General features: G+C 41.4%; 1 protein-coding gene across 1 annotated transcript in view; it reads left to right on the top strand.

Annotated features, from left to right (window-relative positions):
* Positions 1–23,718, top strand: part of tnfrsf21 (TNF receptor superfamily member 21) — a 49,793-nt gene that overhangs the window by 4,665 nt on the left and 21,410 nt on the right. Inside the window, exon 2 of the mRNA XM_008116604.3 lies at positions 18,873–19,527. Within this exon, the coding sequence (XP_008114811.2) occupies positions 18,873–19,527 (655 nt within the window). The remainder of the gene's footprint in view (positions 1–18,872; positions 19,528–23,718) is intronic.

The following is a 23,718-nucleotide window of genomic DNA, read 5'->3' as shown; positions in this document are numbered from 1 at the left end:
GGGAGTGTGCAGCTTAATTCTTCTCTGTGGGAACCGCCTTTGTAAAGAAGAAATCAATAGCTAGCAGGAGGGGACAAGCCGGATCCCAGGAGGCTTTCTGTTTGGGCAGCTCCCAGGTGCAATGGACTTTTTATCTATAGGAGACCAAGGTAAAAGCAAAGAGCAGGCACAAATCAAAACCACAGCAAAAAATATCAATCAGCAGAGTAAAGGCACCACAAGACTGTGTTTGCTTATACTGCGGGAGATTTGCAACAGAGTCTCCAGACTGAGTGAAATTGTATTGCCACTCTGTTGTGCTCTGTTGAGGCCTAACCCCATAATAACACTGTGCCCAGTTCTTGCCACCACAGTTCAGGAAAGACACTAACCATGTGCAACATGCCCAGAGAAAACCAACCAAGATGTTAAAAGGTCTAGAAACTAAGCTTTATGAGTGTTTTAGGGAGCTGAATGAAAGGAATAATCCTTATAAAGTAGAAATCCAACTTTCATCAAGGACAGTTGGGAGGATTGTATTGAAAAAAAATCTCTGAATCCCTCTGTAATGGGTCGTTATTAGCCAGTGTTCCACCTACTATCTTTGGGCAAGGTATTAGAGCATGCAGTCGCCTCCAACTTCAGGGGTTTCTGGATGAAGCAGATGATGTAGATTAATTTCAATCTGGCTTCAGGCCTGACTATGGGGCCAAGACATTTTTGGTTGCCTTGGTATCTCCTTCTGGGCCGCCTTGCTGAGATGGCACTTAGGCCTTTCACCCACACAGCTATATAAAATCCACATTGAACTAGATTATATGGCTGTGTGGATTCAGATAATCCAGTTCAAAGTAGATATTGTGGATTTTCTGCCTTGATATTCTAGATTATATGCCTGTGTGGAAGGGCCCTTGGGCAGCAGCTCGGTTCCTTCCTGGAGAGGCGATTCCATGAGGTGGTGCTGGCGAACTCTTGCTTGATATCACACCTACTTTTTCCCCTGTAGTTTTAAAATGTCAATTTATGAACCAGTTCCAGACATAGCAAAGTAATCACCCATGCAGTGAAACTGGTTCCAAACTGTTATAATGTCAGTGCAAATGTTCCCGGAAAGCTTGCACAATACTGTTGACTCTATTTTTTTTTTTTTACTGTTTATCAGTTATCTTGCTATCCTGTTTCATTGTAGCAAGAGTAGATCAGGTCAAAAGAGCATGACTGGTTTAAGATTAATTAGGTCCCTTCTACACTGACATATAATCGAGTCCTTCGGGAGATGCTAGTGGGGTACAAATAAAGTTTAATAATAATTTTAATAATAATATAATCCAGATTATTAGAGCCGATAATCTGCATTATCTGCTTAAACTTGATTATCTGAGTCTACACTGCCATATAATCCAGTTCAGAGCCGATCATCTGGATTTTATATGGCAGTGTAAGAAGGGGCCTCAATCAATTTAATGGCTTAGTGGACTAGAATGTGAATCTTTCAAACCCCATAATAACCCTGTAACCACTTCCCCACACTTAATTGTTCATTTACTACATTTAAGATGTGGGTGGCCTTGCCGGCTGCCTCCTTTTTGCCTCTTTCCAACATTGTGTATCAACATTGACTCTGGTGCATCATATTGCCACAGTATTTGTCCACAGAGCTCCGAACTGTTTGCTGCACTGTCAGTAACTTCAGACAGGTGCCTTTCCTAGTCCAGTCTGAAGTGCCCTCTCTTTGCAAGTATTATTGATATTGAAGAGAGAGACATTTTAAAAACCATTAGTGAGATCAACAATATTTTTTTTTCAGGAGGCCAGTATGACAAAGCATAAAATGACATGTTTGTTCTTCTCATTTGTATTGTCAGCATCAGTGATGGCATTTTGTTGATTCTCTAGAAATATCAGGTGGTAACTGCACTTGCATAGCTCACTTGGTGAACTGCTCTCTTGTTATGACATTTATATTATCAGCATTTTTCAAAGACAACATAAAGCCTGGTTGTCATTTGTAGCACTGTTCCCCTTAGTTTCCCTTGTAAAGCTAAATATGTTCATTTGTGATCTGAGATTAAAATCAGCCCCCCACATTTGCAGATGTTAGGAGTGCAGGACCCCTGTGAAAATGGAAAATCTACCAAGAGAGTGCCTAGAGAAGTGCCTCTTTCTAGGAATCTCTAGGTGCTGGAGTGCAACTCTGTGGTTGATTTCTGGCGGAGACTCCTTAGAGAACATATTGCTTAATCAAGTCTGCAGAAATTATATTCACAAGGGTTGACTATTACTGGAACAAAATATCCTTAAGTCTTTTTTCCCAAACATGTAATACAACCCCCATATCAGTGAGGCAGAAATTCATGGTATTATTTATCTGTGTCTGACAAATAAGTCCCCTAGCTATTTTCTAAATCAGTGGTTCTCAACCTGTGGGTCCCCAGATGTTTTGGCCTTCAACTCCCAGAAATCCTAGCAGTTGGTAGACTGGCTGGGATTTCTGCGAGTTGTAGGTTAAAACACCTGGGGACCCACAAGTTGAGAACCACTGTTCTAAATCCTCCAGCATGACTGTATGGTATTCTTGAGGCAGAAGTCCTACATTTGATTAGGGGTCACTTTATTTGTGGTTTTGCATATCCATGAGAAATGCATTCTCTCTGAATAGAAGGTTGTACTGTAAATTATTTTGTCTTTTCCAAGGATTTTAAAAAATCTTTTGGTGTAGCACTTTGAATATCATCACTTGTCCATAATGCCCCTAATCCTAGCTGTTTCTGATACAGTGGGGGAAGGGGGGTAGTATTTAGTCACATGCCAATTGTACAAGTTCTCCCACTTATAAAGATGAGAGAGGCTTGTAATTGACATCATAGGTAGACCTCAACTATGAGAGACAACATGAGAAAACACATCCAGAAAATCACATTGCCTGATTTTTCATGAATTTATTTGCAAATCATGGTGGATAATAAGTATTTGGTCCATAACAAAAGTTAATCTCAATACTTTGTTATATATCCTTTACTGGCAATAACAGAGGTCAAACGTTGTCTGTTAAGTCCTTACAAGGTTGGCATACACTGTTGCTTGTATGTTGGCCCATTCCTCCATGCAGATCTCCTCAAGAGCAAGGATGTTTTGGGGCTGTTGCTGGTCAACACGGACTTTCAACTCCCTCCAAAGGTTTTCTATAGAGTTGAAATCTGGAGACTGGCTAGGCCACTCCAGGACCTTGAAATGCTTCTTCTGAAGCCACTCCTTTGTTGCCCTGGAGGTATGCTTGGGATCATTGTCATGCTGAAAGACCCAGCCACGTTTCATCTTCAGTACCTTTGCTGATGGAAGGAGGTTTGCACTCAAAATCTCACGATATATGGCCCCGTTCATTCTTCCATGTATACAGATCTGTTGCCCTGGTCCGTTTGCAGAGAAACAGCCCCTAAGCATGATGTTGTCACCCCCATGCTTCACAGTAGGTAGGGTGTTCTTTGGGTGCAACTCAGCATTTTTTCTCCTCCAAACATGACGAGTTGTGTTTCTGCCAAACAGTTCTACTTTGGTTTCATCTGACCATATGACATTCTCCCAATACTCTTCTGGATCATCCAAATGCTCTCTAGCAAACTACAGTCGCCCCCGGACATGTACTGGCTTAAGCAGGGGGACACTTCTGGCACTGTAAGATCTGAGTCCCTGGCGGCCTAGTGCGTTACTGATGGTAGCCTTTGTTACGTTGGTCCCAGCTCTCTGCAGGTCACTCACTAGGTTCCCCCGTGTGGTTCTGGGATTTTTGCTCACTATTCTTGTGATCATTTTGACCCCACGGGGTGAGATCTTGCATGGAGCCCCAGATCGAGGGAGATTATCAGTGGTCTAGTATCACTTCCATTTTCTAATTATTGCTCCCACTGTGGATTTCTTCACACCAAACTGCTTGCCTACTGCAGATTCAGTCTTCCCAGTCTGGTGCAGGGCTACAATTTTGTTTCTGGTGTCCTTTGACAGCTCTTTGGTCTTCACCATAGTGGAGTGTGAGTGCTTGAGGTTGTGGACAGGTGTCTTTTATACTGATAACAAGTTCAAATAGGTGCCATTACTACAGGTAATGAGTGGAGGACAGAGGAGCCTCTTGAAGAAGTCACAGATCTGTGAGACCCAGAAATCTTGCTTGTTTTGTAGGTGACCAAATACTTAGTTTCCACCATAATAGGCAAATAAATTCATGAAAAATCAGACAATGTGATTTTCTGGATGTGTTTTCTCATGTTGTCTCTCATAGCTGTGGTCTACCTATGATGTCAACTACAGACCTCTCTCATCCTTTTAAGTGGGAGAACTTGTACAATTGATATCCGACTAAATACTTTCCCCCCCACTGTATGTGGGAAAAACTCTTGAAGACCACTTCATTTCTAGGCAGTACAAAAATGTGTGTGTGACTTAAAGTACTCAGCCCGAAGACATAGTTGTTGTAGCTTATCAAGTCATTTTTAAAGTTAACTTGAAAGACAAAGTGTTTCAAAGAATTCCTATACAATACAGTTGGAAAATGAATTGGCACATGTATACTTTGCTAAATTTTGTCCCTTGGCACAAAACCAATTTGAGTCAGCATTGTTAGGCTGAATACTGCACAGAGATTATTCAAAAGTAATGTCAAACTAAAGGCTGCCATCATGTTTTGTGGTGGATAATCACAAGAATCATTGTGCAAAGTGACAGGAGGTAGATGCCTGACTCTTAGATTTGTTGGTGTCTAACCAGACTAGAACTAGGGGAGGTAGACTACACATCTATTATCAGTTGTAATGTGCACTTCAAAAAATATATTAACCAATCTTAAGAATTTTAGAGAACATTGAGTATTTTTCATGAGATTGTTTGGTGTCCACCAACCATTTCCCTTCTCAGTGTCCTCAAATAACCCCTATAGCTCAGCAGTCTAGAGAGAGGAGTTGGCCAAAGAAGCTGTGACTCACTTGCTCCTGCATCTTTCTGCAAAGCCTGCTGGTTCAGGTGAGAGCAGAATAGTTTCTCATGTCTGGCCCATGAAAATACAGCCTTGCAAGTTCTAGGCACATAAAAAGAAGAGAAATCTCTTGCTTTTAAGGGAAGGCAGAGGCATGATTTCCAGGGAGGGAGGGGCATCATCTCCTAGCAACAGGATTTATTTACTCTTGATACAAACAATCTCTGTGTTGTATTATTGGCAGAACCCTATGTTTTCCCCATCTCTTTGTCTCTGCCTGCTTTGCAAGGAAGCCTACAAACACGCAGTGGTAATTGCATGTCCATTTCTAATAGAAAGAACTGAAGCAGCCACTGAATGAGTCTTTTTCCTGAATAACTATTGCTTGATGTCATAGGAGCGCCCCATCCAGTAGCCTTTTCAGACTTGAGAACTCTTTTTTAAATGGCCCTGTGGTGGTTGATAAACCACAAGGCACACTTTCCACATTCCTACTGTATTGAAGTCTCCCCCTGCCCCCCATCTTTCTACTTGTCATTTTTAAAACCTTCATTTTTGTCTTTAATTTCATTCATGCTGTTTCTCCATATACCGATACATTTCTATGAGGCTGATAAATATTTCTAGAAATATATAAACCAATTCTAAGAGATGAAAACTGTATGTTCTGACCTGATTGGAAATGGGTAAAGTACTTTCCAGAAAGAACAACACTGGTATCAATGCAAGAATATTCAAAGACAGGATTTTAAAAATGTTATTCAGGACATTTATTGCTTCTACTGTGGCCATAGACAATGTTCAGTTGGTAAAATGGATTAAAACATTAATCAGTTACTAGAGCCCAATTAAAGACAGTCCTAATAATGGGGGGTAGTGATTTTGTAGTACAACACTTCCTTTATATTTTAAGCTTGATAGGTTGCCACTCCCTCCTAAAAGTACAGAATTGGCAGGACAAAACAGTAGAAAAAGTACCAAAGTAATCTGTGTTTGCATTGGAATTAATTTCTTTTGGCTGAGGAATGCAGTCTTTTCAACTTAGCCATTGTCAGGTGCAAGAAAAGATGGCTAGTTAGGACTCGCAAAGAACTCTGCTTCTATACTCCATGGAATTGTTTTACTTCTCTTTACTTGGAAAAACATGTGTTCATAATCAATTGGCATGCAAAACAGTTCTATCTTAATTCCTTGTAATCTCAATTTCTTTTATCGCTTTGAAAAATGTAAGATTAGTGACTCTGAAAAGTAGTAGTGGACTAACCAGAATAGTTTCCTGATCAACTTCGTTTCTATTCAAGAAGGGTTGGTTGTGGGGAAAGATTAGCAGTGTAGCAAACCTGCTCTCAGATTACTGTGATTGCTAAAACTGCAGACATCTGCAGAGCAGCAAGAAATACAGTAATACAGGCTTCTCTAGCCAGCAACATAAGCAGTGAGCCCTGGACTGTTATTGCAGAACCAGGAAAATATACTTGTGACATTCTTGTGATATTTCATGTGTTGTTCAGCTATATGAGTTTTCTGGGAAATATACAATTGGGACATTTTCCAATGTTTCAAATACTGTTTTATGATTTAACATGTATATTCAAATACAACCAAGTCCTTATGTAGAAATGGTTTTATTGGAATATTTACAGCATTCCAAAGAGTGCCAGCACTGTCCAAATGGGTTTGACTGTTGAACTGGGACTCTGTGAGACCAGGTTTTGAACCCCTGCTTGGCCATGGATATTCACTGGATAAATTTCAACAAGTCACAAGTCTTTCAATCTAGGAGGAGGCAATGGCAACTACTTTCTGAACAAACATTGCCAAGAAAACCTTGTGATAGATTTGCCTTACTGTCAGCATAATTGAAAATAATTTGAAAGTACATAGCAGCACCAACAACAAAGAAAACAGCAAATGTTTCCTTTAACAAGAACAACAAAAAAGTGACTGAATTTGAAATAACACTATTTAAAAAAAACAACAACACATGTCTAAAGACAACTCCACCTGACATATAAACCCTTTGATTTCCATTTGATTATATGCAACTCTAGTATCTTTAGCTTCATTGCAGTACTTACCAACTCCATTGCAAATTGAATAAAGGTTGATGGGTGTGACAGTAAGAAGAGGGAACTTACTAAATTTGTCTTGTCTATTTGTAACTACAGTAGAGTCTCACTTATCCAAGACTTGCTTATCCAAGGTTCTGGATTATCCAAGTCATTTTTGTAGTCAATGTTTTCAATATATCATGATATTTTGGTGCTAAATTCGTAAATACAGTAATTACAACATAACATTACTGTGTATTGAACTACTTTTTCTGTCAAATTTGTTGTATAACATGATTTTTTGGTGCTTAATTTGTAAAATCATAACTTAATTTGATGTTTAATAGGCTTTTCCTTAATCCCTCCTTATTATCCAAGATATTCGTTTATCCAAGGTTCTGCTGGCCCATTTAGCTTGGATAACTGAGACTCTACTGTATTGAAAATCAAAATATTTTGAAATAGAAGCAAGCTTAACAGTGAGTTAATTTGTTAAGTCTTTTTCTATGAAGAATTGAGTCTGTTTGTCTTCTTTGAAAACTAATCCTATACGTGCTCCTTTTAACACAATTGCAGTATGATTGAACATCTTTATGGGGTAAAATGAATTAGTATGTGTGAAAAATCTTCCACAGACAAATATAACAGAAGACTTTCTGGAATATTTTCTAGAAAATCTACAACCCATGTCTTGGCGTGATTCAAGTTTGTTGTTTATTTGTTTAGTCGCTTTCAACTCTTTGTGATTTCATGGACCAGTCCATGCCAGAGCTCCCTGTTGGCTGTCGCCACCCCCAGCTTTTTCAAGCTCAAGCCAGTCACTTCAAGGATACCATCCATCCATTTTGCCCTTGGTCGGCCCCTCTTCCTTTTTCCTTCCATTTTCCCCAGCATCATTTTCTTCTCCAAGCTTTCCTGTCTTCTCATGCTGTGACCAGAAGTTCGTCTTTGCCTCTAATATCCTTGCCTCCAGTGAGCAGTTGGGCATTATTTCCTGGAGTATGGACTGGTTTGGTCTTCTTGCGGTCCAAGGCACTCTCAGGATTTTCCTCTAACACTACGGTTCAAGTATGGACCCCATTATAAGAGTGAAGTAGCATTCTGTGTAAAGAGCAAGGTGGCTGGATTATTGTTTACCACCATAATCTGAAATCAATGGGAAAGGCATTGGTTCATCAAAATTTATTAAGGCAGGAGACTGATTGATATCTCCCCTACATGAAACTGGTATCAGACTTTATTATTTTGTGTGTTTGTACTGTTCTGTGAGGGAACAGATTGTTTTAGATAAAAGGAAATGTCTATTATGTGTTTTGCCCTAGTAGAGCTATAGCACTTTTTTTTTTTGCTTAAAAAGCAGTTTCCCAACCTATTTTATTTCACAGAGTTACTAAGTTGTTCAATGCATTAGTCCAGTACAAACCTCCTCTGTTGGGTTACAGCAACATTTTGTTTCCAGCTGTTGCCTAGCAATAGTTTTGGAGTTAAGACCCTTGGGAGGTAGATGAGAGGACTTGCTTTATTTAGTAGGGCTGTTCAAGGCCTTTTTCGATCAGCATTTCTCAAAATGTGGGCCAAGGACTTAGCGCATTTTCAGGTGAATTGCAGTGCTGGAACAACCACTTTTTCCCCCAGCAACCAGGGGAACTGGTTAGTGGTGGTAGCTGAGGATTACAGATGGATGGAAAAAGCCAGAAGAGCTAGATAGAAGATTTTTTTGAGGGTCATGTACAGGTTGAGTCTCTCTTGTCCAAAACATTTATGTATTTTAAATTTAATTTTGGGGGTGGGGGGGTGGGGAAGGATTTTGGAATACCTGTAGATAGGAGATAAGAGCCATGTTTCACTCAAAGGTGGGGGTACAGTTTGATCAGTTTTGAGGGCTGTATAATTTTGCTTGAAGGCTTGGTTATATAATACAACAACAACAACAACAACAACAATAATAATAGTAGTAGTAATAATAATAATTTATTTGTACCCCACTCTAACTCCCCGAGGGGACTCAGGGCGGTTTCCAATAAAAGTAAACATTCAATTCCAAAAACAGGCAATGATAAATCAAAACAGTGGATAAAACAATCTCAAAATCTATACATCTATATATATAAAAGAGTGATGGCATCACGGCAATTCACAAAACAACAAAAATACAGGCCCCCCAACCTCAAAATTTGACAACACAACCCATCATCCACGCCTCAAGGTTGATACAACAAAAAGAAAAGAAAAATAAAGTCCTAATTAGAGGGAGAGCAATAATTTTTTTATCCAATTGCTGCCAGTTTAGAGGGCTAATCTCTGCCCACTTGGTTGCCTAGCAACCAAGGGACAGCCAGGTTTCAGTTAGGGGACAGGCAGATTTAGGCCTCACTTAGACTTCTTCCACAGATTATCTAATTTGCACTGGATTATATGGCAGTGTAGACTCAAGGCCCTTCTACACAGCTATATAACCCATTTATAATCTTATATTATCTGCTTTGCACTGGATTATCTTGACTCCACACTGCCATATAATCCACTTCAGTGTGCATTTTATACAGCTGTGAAGAAGGGGCCTCATATAATCCAGTTCTAAGCAGATAATTTAAGATTATCAATATACAGTAGAGTCTCACTTATCCAACGTAAACAGGCCGGCAGGATAAGTGAATATGTTGGATAATAAGAAGGGATTCAGGAAAAGCCAATTAAACATCAAATTAGGTAATCGTTATACAAATTAAGCACCAAAACATCATATTATACAACAAATTTGACAGAAAAAGTAGTTCCATGCGCAGTAATGCTATGTAGTATTTACAGTAGAGTCTCACTTATCCAACACTCGCTTATCCAACGTTCTGGATTATCCAACGCATTTTTGTAGTCAATGCTTTCAATATATCGTGATATTTTGGTGCTAAATTCATAAATACAGTAATTACTATATAGCATTACTGTGTACTGAACTACTTTTTCTGACAAATTTGTTGTCTAACATGATGTTTTGGTGCTTAATTTGTAAAATCATAACTTAATTTGATGTTTAATAGGGTTATCCTTAATTCCTCATTATCCAACATATTCGCTTATCCAACGTTCTGCCGGCCCGTTTATGTTGGATAAGTGAGACTCTACTGTACTGTATTTACAAATTTACCACTAAAATATCACAATGAATTTAAAACACTGACTACAAAAACATTGATTATGAAAAGGCAGACTGCATTGGATAATCCAGAACATTGTATAAGCGAATGTTGGATAAGTGAGATTCTTCTTTAATATGAAATAATTACTGGGATAGAATAATGCAGAACAATATAATCTCTAAAACCAGGACAGTAAATAAACAGGGGAATTCCACACAGGAAACAATCGGGGCCAGCTAACACCTCCCAACAAAGTATTCCCATCATCAAAGTCTGGCAAATCCTGTTTTCTCAGGGCCACAGACAGTAGAAGCACATAAAATATCGCAAACAACATCACTCTGAAAACAAGGGTATTCCAGACAGGAAACAATCAGGGCCAGCTAACACCTCCCAACAAAGTATTCCCATCATCAAAGTCTTGAAAATCCTCTGTTTTCTCAGGGCCACAGACAGTAGAAGCACATAAAATATCGCAAACAACACCACTCTGAAAACGAGGGAATTCCAGACAGGAAACAATCAGGGCCAGCTAACACCTCCCAACAAAAAATTCACTCAGGGAGGAAACAGCCAGGCTTTAAAGCTGCAAGGCCATTACATCCTAATCATTTTTCCTAATTGCAGCATTCATACTTGCCTCCAACAAACAAAAAAAACCCAATCAGAAATATTGTATATTCACAACCTTTAGGAAATAATATCCCCTGATGGCGCAGCGTGTTAAAGCGCTGAGCTGCTGAACTTCTGGACCGAAAGGCCACAGGTTTGAATTGGGGCAGCGGAGAGAGCCCCCACTGTTAGCCCCAGCTTCTGCCAACCCAGAAGTTCAAAAACATGCAAATGTGAGTGCATCAATAGGTACTGCTCCGGCGGGAAGGTAACGCCGCTCCATGTAGTCATCCCACATGACCTTGGAGGAGTCTACGGACAACGCCGGCTCTTCGGCTTAGAAAAGGAGATGAGCACCAACCTCCAGAGTCAGACACGACTGGACTTAATGTCTGGGGAAAACCTTTACCCTTGACCTTAACTACCACCAATTCCTCAATACTTTATTTCCCATACCACCATACTTCGCCACAGCAACGCGTGGCCGGGCACAGCTAGTATATCTATATATATAAAATGATAAAGTTGTTTGCGCAGTGACTATAACAACAAAACTAAACATCCCAGAAATACGAAATTTGGCAACACAATGCAAAAGGCTTGCCTCCCGGTTACAACAACACAACCACACCACAAAACCACAATCCGGACCCACAAAACTCACAACAACGCATCATGCGATAACAACACAACTAAACGCCCCAGAAATACAAAACTTGGCAACACAATGCAAAAGCCTTGCCTCCCAGTTGTAACAACACAGCCACACCACAAAACCACACAGGACCCACAAAACTCACAACAACACATTGTGACTATAACAACACAACTAAACGCCCCAGAAATACGAAACTTGGCAACACAACGCAAAAGCCTTCCCTCCAGGTTGTAACAACACAGCCACACCACAAAACCACAATCCGGACCCATAAAACTCACAACAACACATCGTGACTATAACAACACAACTAAACGCCCCAGAAATACGAAACTTGGCACACAACTAAACACCCCAGAAATATAAAACTTGACAACACAACGCAAAAGCCTTGCCTCCCAGTTGTAACAACACAACCACACCACAAAACCACAATCCGGACCCACAAAACTCACAACAATGCATCGTGACTATAACAACACAACTAAACGCCCCAGTAATACGAAACTTGGTGCACAACTAAACGCCCCAGAAATACAAAACTTGACAACACAACACAAAAGCCTTTTCTCCCGGTTGTAACAACACAACTACACCACAAAACCACAATCCGGATCCACAAAACTCACAACAACGCATTGTGACTATAACAAATACCAAATTTGACAACACAACTCATCCACCTCCCCAATCCCTACATTCACACTTGGCCTCCAAAAAAACAATTACAATAATAACAATAACAACAACAACAACAATAAGAATCAACACCATCACAGGCAAGAAACAGCCAGGCACTGAGGCTGAGAGGCCAGTCAGTGCTACACTGGGCCTCCAAAAAACAATACAGTAGCATCTAACTTATCCAACCTTCATGACCACAACAACAACAATAATAATAAACACCTACACAGGCAAAACAAAAAAAGGACTATTGTACCACAATAAAAATATAAACCGCACTCAGCAGAATCAGACATTACAACTAACAACAAACCAAAGACAACAGGGATCTCAAGCAATTATCAATCAACACAAAAATTGAAGAAGGTAACAGACTTGAAATACTACTACTAATGTGAGTATAAAGAAGGGTGGAGGTCACTGCATAAATACAACCTAATGTAGACTGACCAACACCACCAGACTAAGCCACAGCAACGCGTGGCCGGGCACAGCTAGTATATATATATATAAAAGGATAAAAAAATTCGGCCTAGGCAAAACAACAAAACTATACATCCCAGAAACACTAAACTTGGCAGCACAACTCCTCATCCATGCCTCTACGTTCATACAACAACAAAAAAATAAAAATAAAGTCCTAATTAGAGGGAGAGGAATAATTGGTTTTTTATCCAATTGCTACCATTGCTAAACTCTGCCCACTTGGTCTCCTAGCAACCTACTCAGCCCAGGGGACAGGCACAGTTAGGCCTCAGGCCTCTTCCACACTGCCTATAAAATATAGATTATCTGATTTTAACTGGATTATATGGCAGTGTAGACTCAAGGCCCTTCCACACAGCTATATTACCCATTTATAATCTTATATTATCTGCTTTGAACTGGATTATCTTGAGTCCACACTGCCAGATAATTCACTTCAGAAGAAGAAGAAGAAGAATATCATACAATCATAAGGTTAGGAGACACCCCTAAGGATCATCCAGTTCAACTTCCTTCTACCATGCAGGACGACACAAACCAAGCACTCCTGACAGATGGCCATCCAAGATCTGCACAGTAATAATACAAATCGAATCATAGCATCAGACAGTTAGGAGACACTCCTAAAGGCCATCTAGTCCAACCCAATTCTGCCATGCAGGACACAATCCAAGCACTCCCAACAGATGGCTACCCAGCCTCTCAATACTAATACTACTACTAATAATAATAATAACAACATCATCATACAATCCTAAGGTTTGGAGTAACCCCTAAGGATCATCCATATCAACTTCCTTCTACCATGCAGGAGGACACAATCCAAACACTCCTGACAGATGGCCATCCAGCCTCTACATAATAATGATAATAATAATAATAATAATAATAATAATAATAATAATAATAATAATAGAAGCATAGAATCCAAGAGTTTGGAGAGACCCTAAGGGCCATCCAGCCCAACCCTTTCTACTATGCAGCAGGACACAATCCAAGCATTCACAATACATGGACAATGTATAAATACTATATAATACTACACAGGGACATAGACCCCCTCTACCCTCACCACTTTCACAGTACACAAACAACCAAATGCATACTAAACATAAAAGACAACCATACAACAGACATTCAATACCACCACTACCTCAACAAGTTCTCACCAACACCAACAGACAACGCCACAACAGTGCGTGGCTGGGCACAGCTAGTAAACTTATAAAACTAAATAAAAACAATGCATAATTGAATGTAAATAAACATAATATAACCCATCACACACAATTTTCGCAGACTGAAGTAGGTGTCCAATATCTAGGCAAGGATATATATAAAGGCGTACTAGTCTTCCTCCTCTCCATATGCTAAGATGCATAAATGAGTTTTTAAAAGCTTTTTAAAGGAGACAAGGGTGGGGCTGTTTTTATTTCTTTAGGGAGGGAGTTCCGGGGGGGGGGGCGACCACAGAGAAGGCCCCCTCTCTCGTCCCTACCAACCATGCGTGAGACGGGGCAGGACTGAGAGGAGGGCCTCCCCTGTCGACTGCAGTGCACAAGCTGGTTTGTATACGGAGATGAAGTTTTTCAAATAGTCTGGGCCTGAATGATACCAGAATAAGAACTTTTTTACTCTTTTGAAGCTGGGCATGCTCACCTGCACAAAATAAAATAGCAAAGCTGACCCATAATATATCCAGAATCAATGTATTTAGTTATAGTAACAGAACTATAGGACTACGCTGCAAGGAAAAGCACTGCACCAGCAAGTTAAACTGTTTCCAAACACTAACATGATATTAGCATAAACTTGACAGGTGATAATATCAAAATTTGTCTCCTGCAGGGGTGAACCAACCACAAAAGATCCCAAGGATCTCAAAAGCATGTCCCAACAGCAGAAAATTCAAGAACCTCTGTTTGAAATGTGGTTCTAATTTTTCCTAGAATAAGGGTTCAGTATCTATCCAGGCCACAAGTTTGGTTACTTTTCTTTTGTCTCCCATAGCTTTCTTTTTAATTAAAATTGAAAAGATATCCTATGTGATATTCCCAAGTGTGATAACAGTGGTCCTAGGTCAAGTGCCAGAGTGAGGTCGAGTCGATTGGAAACTCGTTCTCTTTCCAACTTGCATTCCATCCCTAGGCATACGGCCGAGAAGGTGCTACCAACGCCCCTCCTGTCCCTGCTACTATTCAATGCTAGGTCTATTGTCAACAAAACTGCTACCCTCTCTGACTTTATTCTCGATCAAGCAGCGGACCTGGTTTGTATTACGGAGACCTGGATCCGTGAGGGTGATAACATTCCCTCACATGAACTGACACCTCCAGGCTTCCAGATATTTCAACAGCCATGGAATGGGGGTCGGGGTGGAGGGGTAGCAATACTCTCCCGTGATTATTTTAACATCAAAGCTATTCCAACTCCAAAGATAGCCGGTATTGAGTGTGTTGGTGTAGTCCTGGCTAGCAGGGAATCCCTAGCCATTCTTGTAGTTTACCGCACGCCTGGGTCTCCGGGAGAGAGTCTGCTGAATTTATTAGATCTTGTGGCGGTCTGGGTCCTGAAGTTCCCCAGACTTATTGTTCTGGGTGACTTTAATGTACATGTCGAGGCACTACCATCTTCCTCTGTGACTAAGGACCTAGTACCAACCTTTGAAGCTCTGGGGCTCTCACTACTCAAGACTCGCCCTACTCATCGGGCCGGCCACACTCTGGACCTGATTTTTAATATCGGAGTACGAACATCTCTATCCGCGGTAATTGATGTTCCCTGGTCTGATCACGCTGTCCTGAAGGCCTGGATTGAGATTCCATCTCCTTCTCCCCATCCTGCCACACCAATCTTTGCTCGGTCTAGGAGACTAATGGAACCTGCTAGGTTCTTGAATGCCCTTAAGGGCCTGGGAACTGTGTGCGTCACTCTCAATGAGCTAGTCAACACCTGGAATGTCAGTTTGTTGGCTGCCTTGGATGAGATTGCCCCCAGACGCCTCCTTCGCCCTCACCGGAATCGCTCCCCCTGGTACACTAATGAGCTACGGACGATGAAGCAAGCACGAAAGCCGCTGGAACATCGGTGGCGACGGAAACCCGACGAGATGTCACTGTCCGCTTTCAAGGCTTTTCGCAGGTCCTACGAATCAGCCGTCAAGGATGCTAAAAAATCTTACAATTCCTCCTTAATAGCCTCTGCTAGATCGCACCCAGCTCAAGTATTCAAAATTGTTCGTGCTTCGACCAGTCCGGCTCCCTTAGTCCAAAACCCAGCAACCATGGCTCTTACAGCAGAGGCATTCCAGAAGTTTTTCATTGATAAAATCACCGTGCTTCGGCAGGAACTGCCCCCTACAGTTGATACCTTGAGTGAGCTTGAGACTTTGTGGCCACTTAGTGGGCCTATCTTTGACCGATTTACTCCGCTTGACAAGGAAGATGTCGCTAGGATCCTGGCTGTTGCAAAACCAACCACCTGCTCCCTTGATCCGTGTCCCTTCTGGCTGGTGAAGAGCTGCCTGGAAGGGCTACTCGATCCGTTGAGTAATATAATCAATGGCTCTCTTGAACAGGGGGTCTTCCCGGACAACCTAAAAGAGGCAAGGGTTCGTCCCTTTCTAAAGAAGCCTAGCTTGGATCCCATGACCCTTGCCAACTATCGTCCTGTCTCCAACCTCCCATTCTTGGGTAAGATGATAGAGCGGGCTGTACTGGGACAATTGCAACAATTTCTGGATGATACAGCTGGCCTGGACCCTTTCCAGTCAGGCTTCCGCCCTGGCCATGGGACGGAGACAGTCCTGGTTGCCATTACAGATGAACTTCGTCGCCAGTCTGATAGCGGCGGATCAGCGCTACTGGTACTTCTCGACCTTACCGCAGTGTTTGACACCGTTGACTACGATCTAATGATTCACCGTCTCGCCATGTCCGGAGTTCGCGGTCAGGCCCTCAATTGGTTCAACTCTTTTCTGCGAAACCGGAGCCAATGCGTGGAGTATATGGATCAAGTCTCTGACAGATCTCCCCTCCTATGTGGGGTACCCCAAGGTGCAATTCTCTCCCCTCTTCTCTTCAACATCTACGTTAGACCCCTTGCTAGCTTGGTTCGGAGTTTCGGCCTAGACTGCTATCAATATGCGGACGACACCCAACTCCTTCTGCGCTTGGAGCCTGGAGCAACGTCAATACCAGACAATTTCACCTTATGTCTGGAGGCTCTGTCGAACTGGCTACGTGCTAGTAGACTGAAGGTGAACCCGGCGAAGACCGAGATTCTCTGGCATGGCCGCTCGACTGGTCTGACCCATTTGCTACCCACCGATGGTGCTGCCCTATCTCCTTCGCCTACCATTAAGAGCCTCGGTGTCGTTTTAGATTCGCAGCTGACAATGGAAGCTCAAGTCGCTGCTGCCAGCAAACAGACCTTTTTCCACCTACGACAAGCGAGGCAACTGGCACCCTATCTATCTGATGAGGCGCTGGCAACAGTCATCCATGCCACGGTCACGTCTAGGCTGGACTATTGCAACGCCCTGTATGTTGGCCTTCCGATGTCCACGACCCGAAAGCTCCGTATTGTTCAGAATGCGGCAGCCAGGCTACTCACAAGAACACCCATGAAATGCCACATAACACCAGTGCTGCAGCATCTGCATTGGCTTCCAACTGATTACCGTGGTCTATATAAGATGCTAGTTCTGACCTTTAAAACTCTTTACGGCCAGAGCCCATCGTACCTTAGGGACCGTCTCTCCTTCTCCCATCATCGGAGGTCGCAACGACCATCCCAACGAGACTTACTTTATGTACCGGGTCCTAGAGAAGTGCTCTTGGAAAGGACCAGACGCAGAGCTTTTTCTATTTCTGCCCCTGCCTTATGGAATGCCTTGCCGCCCTACATGAGAGCCATGCGTGAGTTAGGGCCTTTTACCCTAGCACTCAAGACCTGGCTCTTTACTAGAGCTTTTAATCTATGTTAATTTTATCAATATTTGTATGTATGTATTTTTATCCTTTACAGTTTTATCTTGTAAATCGCCTAGAGCATCGTGGATGGAGGGTGATTAATAAGTAATTAAATGATGATGATGATGATGATGATGATGATGATGATGATGATGATGAAAATAAAGTTTATGTATTGACAATTTTGGAAATTTTCCAGAAAGATATAGTAAGCGAACAATTAAAAGAGAGAAATTTATCTATGTCTATTCATTACTGTTGAGCGGATATTTATTCAGATTGTTATCAAAACGATGGTCTATTGTGATTTGGATGCAGTAGAGACAATCCAAAATGAGACATTTTGATTAAAAAAATAAGGGAGGACTCTGTTGCTCATGTCTTACAAAATGGTATAGATGTGTTAAGGTCTATCCCAGCTCTGAGCTTAGGAGCTCTAGTAGTTATTGTGTTTATGTATGTACCTTTAAGCCACCATGTTGAGTTAGCCAGGTGTATTGGAATTCATTAGAATTTGCAGAGGGCAGTCAGAAATAGCATAAAAGGAAGACCAAAAAATTAGGAAGGGCATGAGAAGAAATATTAGTATTAGAGGAAATATATCTCTTTATTGTAGACAGACTGAACTGGAGGATGGAGTGGGGTTATACTGCCAGAGGAAAAAAAAGAGAGAATGGAAGGGGAGAGAAAACAATAATAAAATGATGGAAAAGAAGGTGGAAGGAATATGTGTTGCAATGGAATAGGGCTGGGGTGGGGGGAAAAAAGTGATTTGTTTCGAGACTTGGGTCCTCATCTGCCATTGTTCTTTTTTGGACCTGCAGACAGGTCTCCCCCTTCTCTGCCCTCCATCAGTATGTCCGGAAGTGTTTGCAGTCTTGTTTAACCATTTGTAGATTGTTTTTTTTTTTTCCGTGTCAGGAGTGACTTGAGAAACTGCAAGTTGTTTCTGGTGGGAGAGAATTGGCCGTCTGCGAGGACGTTGCCCAGGGGACGCCCGGATGTTTTGATGTTTTTACCATCCTTGTGGGAGGCTTCTCTCATGTCCCCACATGGAGCTGGAGCTGATAGAGGGAGCTCATCCGCACTCTCCCTGGGTGGGATTCGAACCTGGCAGACTTCAGGTCAGCAACCCAACTTTCAAGTTACAAGGCTTTAATCCACTACACCACTGGTAGCTCCCCGGTCAATAGGCAAGAGATTGTAGATTGGTCAATAGGCAAGAGATGGCAATAAGACAAAAGATCTGAACTGAATATGCTGTTGGCTAATAAGCAGATTTGTTGTGTATGATCTGTGTTTGATCTAAATTTGTACATTTTTTTTCAGGGGTTTCTGTTACTTAGTACCATTGATGCTCAGTCAGAGTTGACATCTGAACAGAATGCCATAAACCTCTCTTCTGGCACATACCGCCATCATGACCGTGCCACTGATACACATCTGACTTGTGACAAGTGTCCTGCAGGAACCTATGTCTCTAAGCACTGTACAATGACAACATTAAGAGAGTGCAGCCCTTGTTCCAGTGGGACCTTTACCAGGCATGAAAATGGTATAGAGAGATGTCATGTGTGCAGAAAGCCTTGTATGCTGCCGATGATTGAAAGAACACGTTGCACTGCTTTGATGGACCGTGAATGCACCTGTCCAGCTGGTCAATTCCTCAATGGCACCACCTGCATCCTTTACTCGGTGTGTCAAGTTGGATGGGGCTTAAAAAAGGAAGGAACTGAAACTGAAGACATCAAGTGCAAACCATGCCCTCCTCGCACTTTCTCTGCTGTGCCTTCTAGTGTATTGAGATGCAAAGCATTCACAGACTGCTCACAAAAAAATATGAAGGTGATAAAGTCAGGAACAAAAGAGAGAGACAACATCTGTGGACATCTTTCAGGTTTCCAGAATGCAGCTGGACTTCTGTCCAGTCCAGAAACAGATAAAGAACAAAACAAAATTTACTCTACTACTCTTCTTTTGAAAGGTGCGTATAGAGCATTAACAGAAAGTGGTGTTGGAGCGCATGATACTGTTGTGTCAATTCTGACGTTTGAAGGATGGGTCTTGGAAAGTAATAATTGCAATTTGGATTTCTTTCCAAAGAGAAGACTGTTAGGTTCCATTTCAATTTGCATGAGACCCTTTCTCCTAAAGCTGTCAATGACACCTGTGGTCAAGGTTTGCTTCTACCTGTGTTATTCCTCTGTATATTTAGCATACCATGACATATCCGATTAAAATGAGGCCACCATTATTTATTTATTTATTTATTTATTTATTAGCAACATTCATATACGACTTGTCGTACTATACGACTATATTGCAATATTATTAGTAATATTTCATGTAATATAAATATACAATTATAATAGTGAATTATTATTACATTGTATTACATCATAATATTATTATCAATATTATATGTATATACAATATATTATAATATTAGTATAGTATGAGTATTATATATTATTATATTGTTAAATTGATACAGGAGACAAGGTGGAAAGATGTCTTCCTGGCCTCGCCTTCTTCATTCTGGTCCAGAATGGCAGTTAGACCTGGGGGGGGGGGGGGGGGTCCCAATTACATCCACATGTAAAGATGTTACATTTGCAGTCATTTGAACACTATTCTGAGTGTACATTTAATTTAATTTAGTGGAACTTTTATATTGGTCTGCATAAGGTTGGATTGTTAAAATCAAATAGAAATATCTATGATGCCAACAATGTATGCTAGCTTTCCCCGATCAATTTGTGCTTTTGATGTCCTATTAATCTGGCAATGGTTGTCAGGAGGACACCAAGTCATGGCGGGATGTGTTAGTCTACTCCCTCTCCCTGTTTGTTTTCAGAAGGCTATAGACTCTAATGAAGTTGGAGGGTGATTCAAATTGGTCTTGAATTTTTAATGCACATTATATATGTACACATGCTGTTGTTCCTTTCTCCATCATCTGTTTACTTTCATGATTTGAAGTAATTGTTACACTAATAATACCTGATGTTTTATTTTTAAAATAGTAAGGTCTGCAGAATCAGTATGTGTTCACTGTGTCTATTTAGTATTGGAGATTTTTTGAAACTTTATTTTTATGCCCCACCATCATCTCCCCGAAGGGACTCGGGGAGGCTTACACGCAAGACCAAGGCCAGAGCTACAACAAAATTTACCAGCTAAAACACAGTTAAAACATAATAAAATAATATAACATATAACAGTCTAATTAAACCAAATAAAAACATCAGGATATAAAAACATCGTTAAAGTGTATCAAACCAACAGCAAGTAACCAGGAATATGGTGGGTATGATCAGACTAGAGAGGGCTGGGCATGGACTTGTGCAAAAAGCAGACTATAGGGCCAGGTCTGGGGATAAAGTGCTGAATACAACTTTATCAGACAATTAGGGCTGGCATTCATAAACAGGGACTAACCGTCATTCAAATGTACACTGGAACATCCACGTTTTTAAATCCGCACAGAAGGTGAACAGAGTGAGGGCTAGCCTAATCTCCCTACGGAGGGTGTTCCAGAGCCGAGGGGCCACCACTGATAAGACTCTCTCTCTCGTCCCCACCAACTGTGCTTGTGGCGGGAGTTGGAGGAATGAATGCCTTCCCGGTAGATCTTAGGATCCAGGCTGGTTTATAGGGGAAACTGCGGTCGCAAAGATAGGCAGGACCCAAATTGTTTAGGGCTTTGTATGTGATAACCTGCACTTTGAATTGGGACCGGAAACTTATCAGCAACCAGTGGAGCTGTTTTAATAAAGGTGCCGTCTGTTTCCCTATAATTAGCTTCAGTTAGCAACCTGACTGCCATCCTTTGCACCAGTTGCAGTTTCCAGGCTGTCTTCAAAGGCAGCCCCATGTAGAGTGCATTGCAATAATCTAGTCTAGATGTAACTAAGGCGTGAACCACCATGGCCAAGTCTGTCTTCTTGAGGTATGGTCACAGCTGGCACACAAGTTTTACCTGTGCGAAAGCCCTCTCAGCCACCGCCAACACCTGAGCACCAAGCGTCAGCCCTAAATACAGGAGTACCTCCTGACTGTGGACATGTGTCCTCAGAGGGAGTATAACCCCATCGAGCACAGGTTGCCACCCTCGCACCCTCGACATTGCAACTGATCAGGAGGACCTCTGTCTTGCCTGGATTAAGCTTCAGTTTGTTAGCCCTCATCCAGTCCACCATAGCAGCCAGGCACTGGTCCAGAATCTGGGAGGCTTCCTTGGAATTCAGTGGAAAAGAGTAATAGAGTTGAGTGTCATCTGCGTAGAGATGACACCAAACTCCAAAACTCCGGATGTCCTCACCCAGAGGTTTCATGTTGATGTTAAAAAGCATGGGAGATAGAATGGAGCCTTTTGGGACCTTGCCACATCGAGTTGTCAGGTGGTCAGGGGTCTCTTCCCCTTCATGAGTTCCCTGACCACCTAAAACAACTACAGGTCTATTGGTTGCAATGCGGGCAGTTGAGAAGGCCTTAACTGAGGCTCTAGCCCAGTGGTTCCCAAACTTATTTGGCCTGCTGCGCCCTTTCCAGAAAAAATATTACTCAGCGCCCCCTGGAAATTAATTTTTTTAAAATGTTAATAGCAATTAAACAGAAAGATATATGTATTAATGATTCTATCGTTTTCGTAAAATATAGTAAAGAAAGGTGTAAATTAGAAACATTGAAGTTTGAAATTCTGAAACTATTTTTTGAACTCAGAATAGAAAGGTAATACAAAAAGTTATTCATCGCCCCCAAATGCACCTGTGGCCATTACCGCCCCGCCCCCCTGGATCACTGCAGCGCCCACCAGGGGGCGGTAGCGCCCACTTTGGGAATCACTGCTCTAGCCCGTGCTTGGTCAGATACATTACGAGTCTTCCGTCAGTGGTACTCTAGTCTCCATCTCGTCCGCTACATCACAGCCAGCTCCCTAGTGAACTAAGGAGCTGACTTGACTCTGTGCAATAGGAGGGGATGCTCAGGAGCGATCATGTCCACCGCCCTAACTGCCTCTGAGATCTACACCTCATTATTGAATATTATTTTTTTCCCCAATTGCCACTTAAACTACTTATCTAACAAGTTTGGATCCAACAATCTCACCATTTAGGTCATCAACATGGCTTAGAAAGTTGTTTGAGTAATGATGCCGCACATCCTACCAGGGTATTCTTTCATTGTACAGCTTCTCTTATCTGCTGGATGCTATCTGCTTAGTTTGTCGGTCTTGACTTCCAGTGATAAAGCAGAAAAGCCTTTCATCCATAGAATGGAGCACACACATTCTAACTAGGGAGTGAGGAAGGACCTTCTCTCTTGGCCTGGAGGTCAAAGACTCCAGCCTCAAGATTTCTGTAAGCCCACTAAAAACTATTTTCCACAGATGCTTAATCAGGAGCATATTTTATAACATTCTAAGTGCAAACAATTTCAAACTAATCAATACAAGTTTTGCAAAACTTTGGTGTTACAGGGTGGCCAAAAAGTTGCATTATTGTTTAATTATTAAATACCCTTTCAATATTCATTTATTTTTGAAAGAACATTCCTATAAATGGCAATATAACATTTGAGATTTTTAAAAAGTCTTAATTATGAAAGATGATGTCACACAAATGACTTTCAATTGCCACCTCACAGTTGTGTGCCCTTTCGAGTTGATTTTGCATGACATGGGTCAGTGTGTTGAGTTTCAATACATGAATTTCTGTTTGATTTTTTCCCTTCAGTTGCTGTATATTGCAGAGCTTGTTAATGTTAGTCCAACAGGGAAAAAAATGGGATGATTAAATCAGGAGAATTTGCTGACCAGTTGAAATCTATGGTTCTTGAAATTACTCTCTCCAGATATCTCTCTCAGGAGCTGCATATGTAAAATTTTATTTTGAAAATAAATGTTGTACATTGAGCTGTGCTAAATTTCTCCATATCAAATTCCTAAGGGTTGAAATTTTCATATCCAGAAGAAGAAAAATACTATTATGATGAAGATTGTTTTGAATTTTTAAAATAGTAATGCGACTTTTGGACGACCTTGTAAAATGTGAAACATAAGGACAACATATGTAGACGAGTATAAAAGTAAAGTGTGCAAACAGTTTGGGGCTGTGTGAGTTTTTAAAAACCAAAAACAAAACAAAACACTGAGATGGTCATAAATACATCT

The sequence above is a fragment of the Anolis carolinensis genome, chromosome 1, assembly GCF_035594765.1.
Source record: "Anolis carolinensis isolate JA03-04 chromosome 1, rAnoCar3.1.pri, whole genome shotgun sequence".
In the NCBI taxonomy this organism is placed as follows: Eukaryota; Metazoa; Chordata; class Lepidosauria; order Squamata; family Dactyloidae; genus Anolis; species Anolis carolinensis.
The sequence above is the reverse complement of the archived record's forward strand: the minus strand, read 5'-3'. Positions and strand labels throughout refer to the sequence as shown.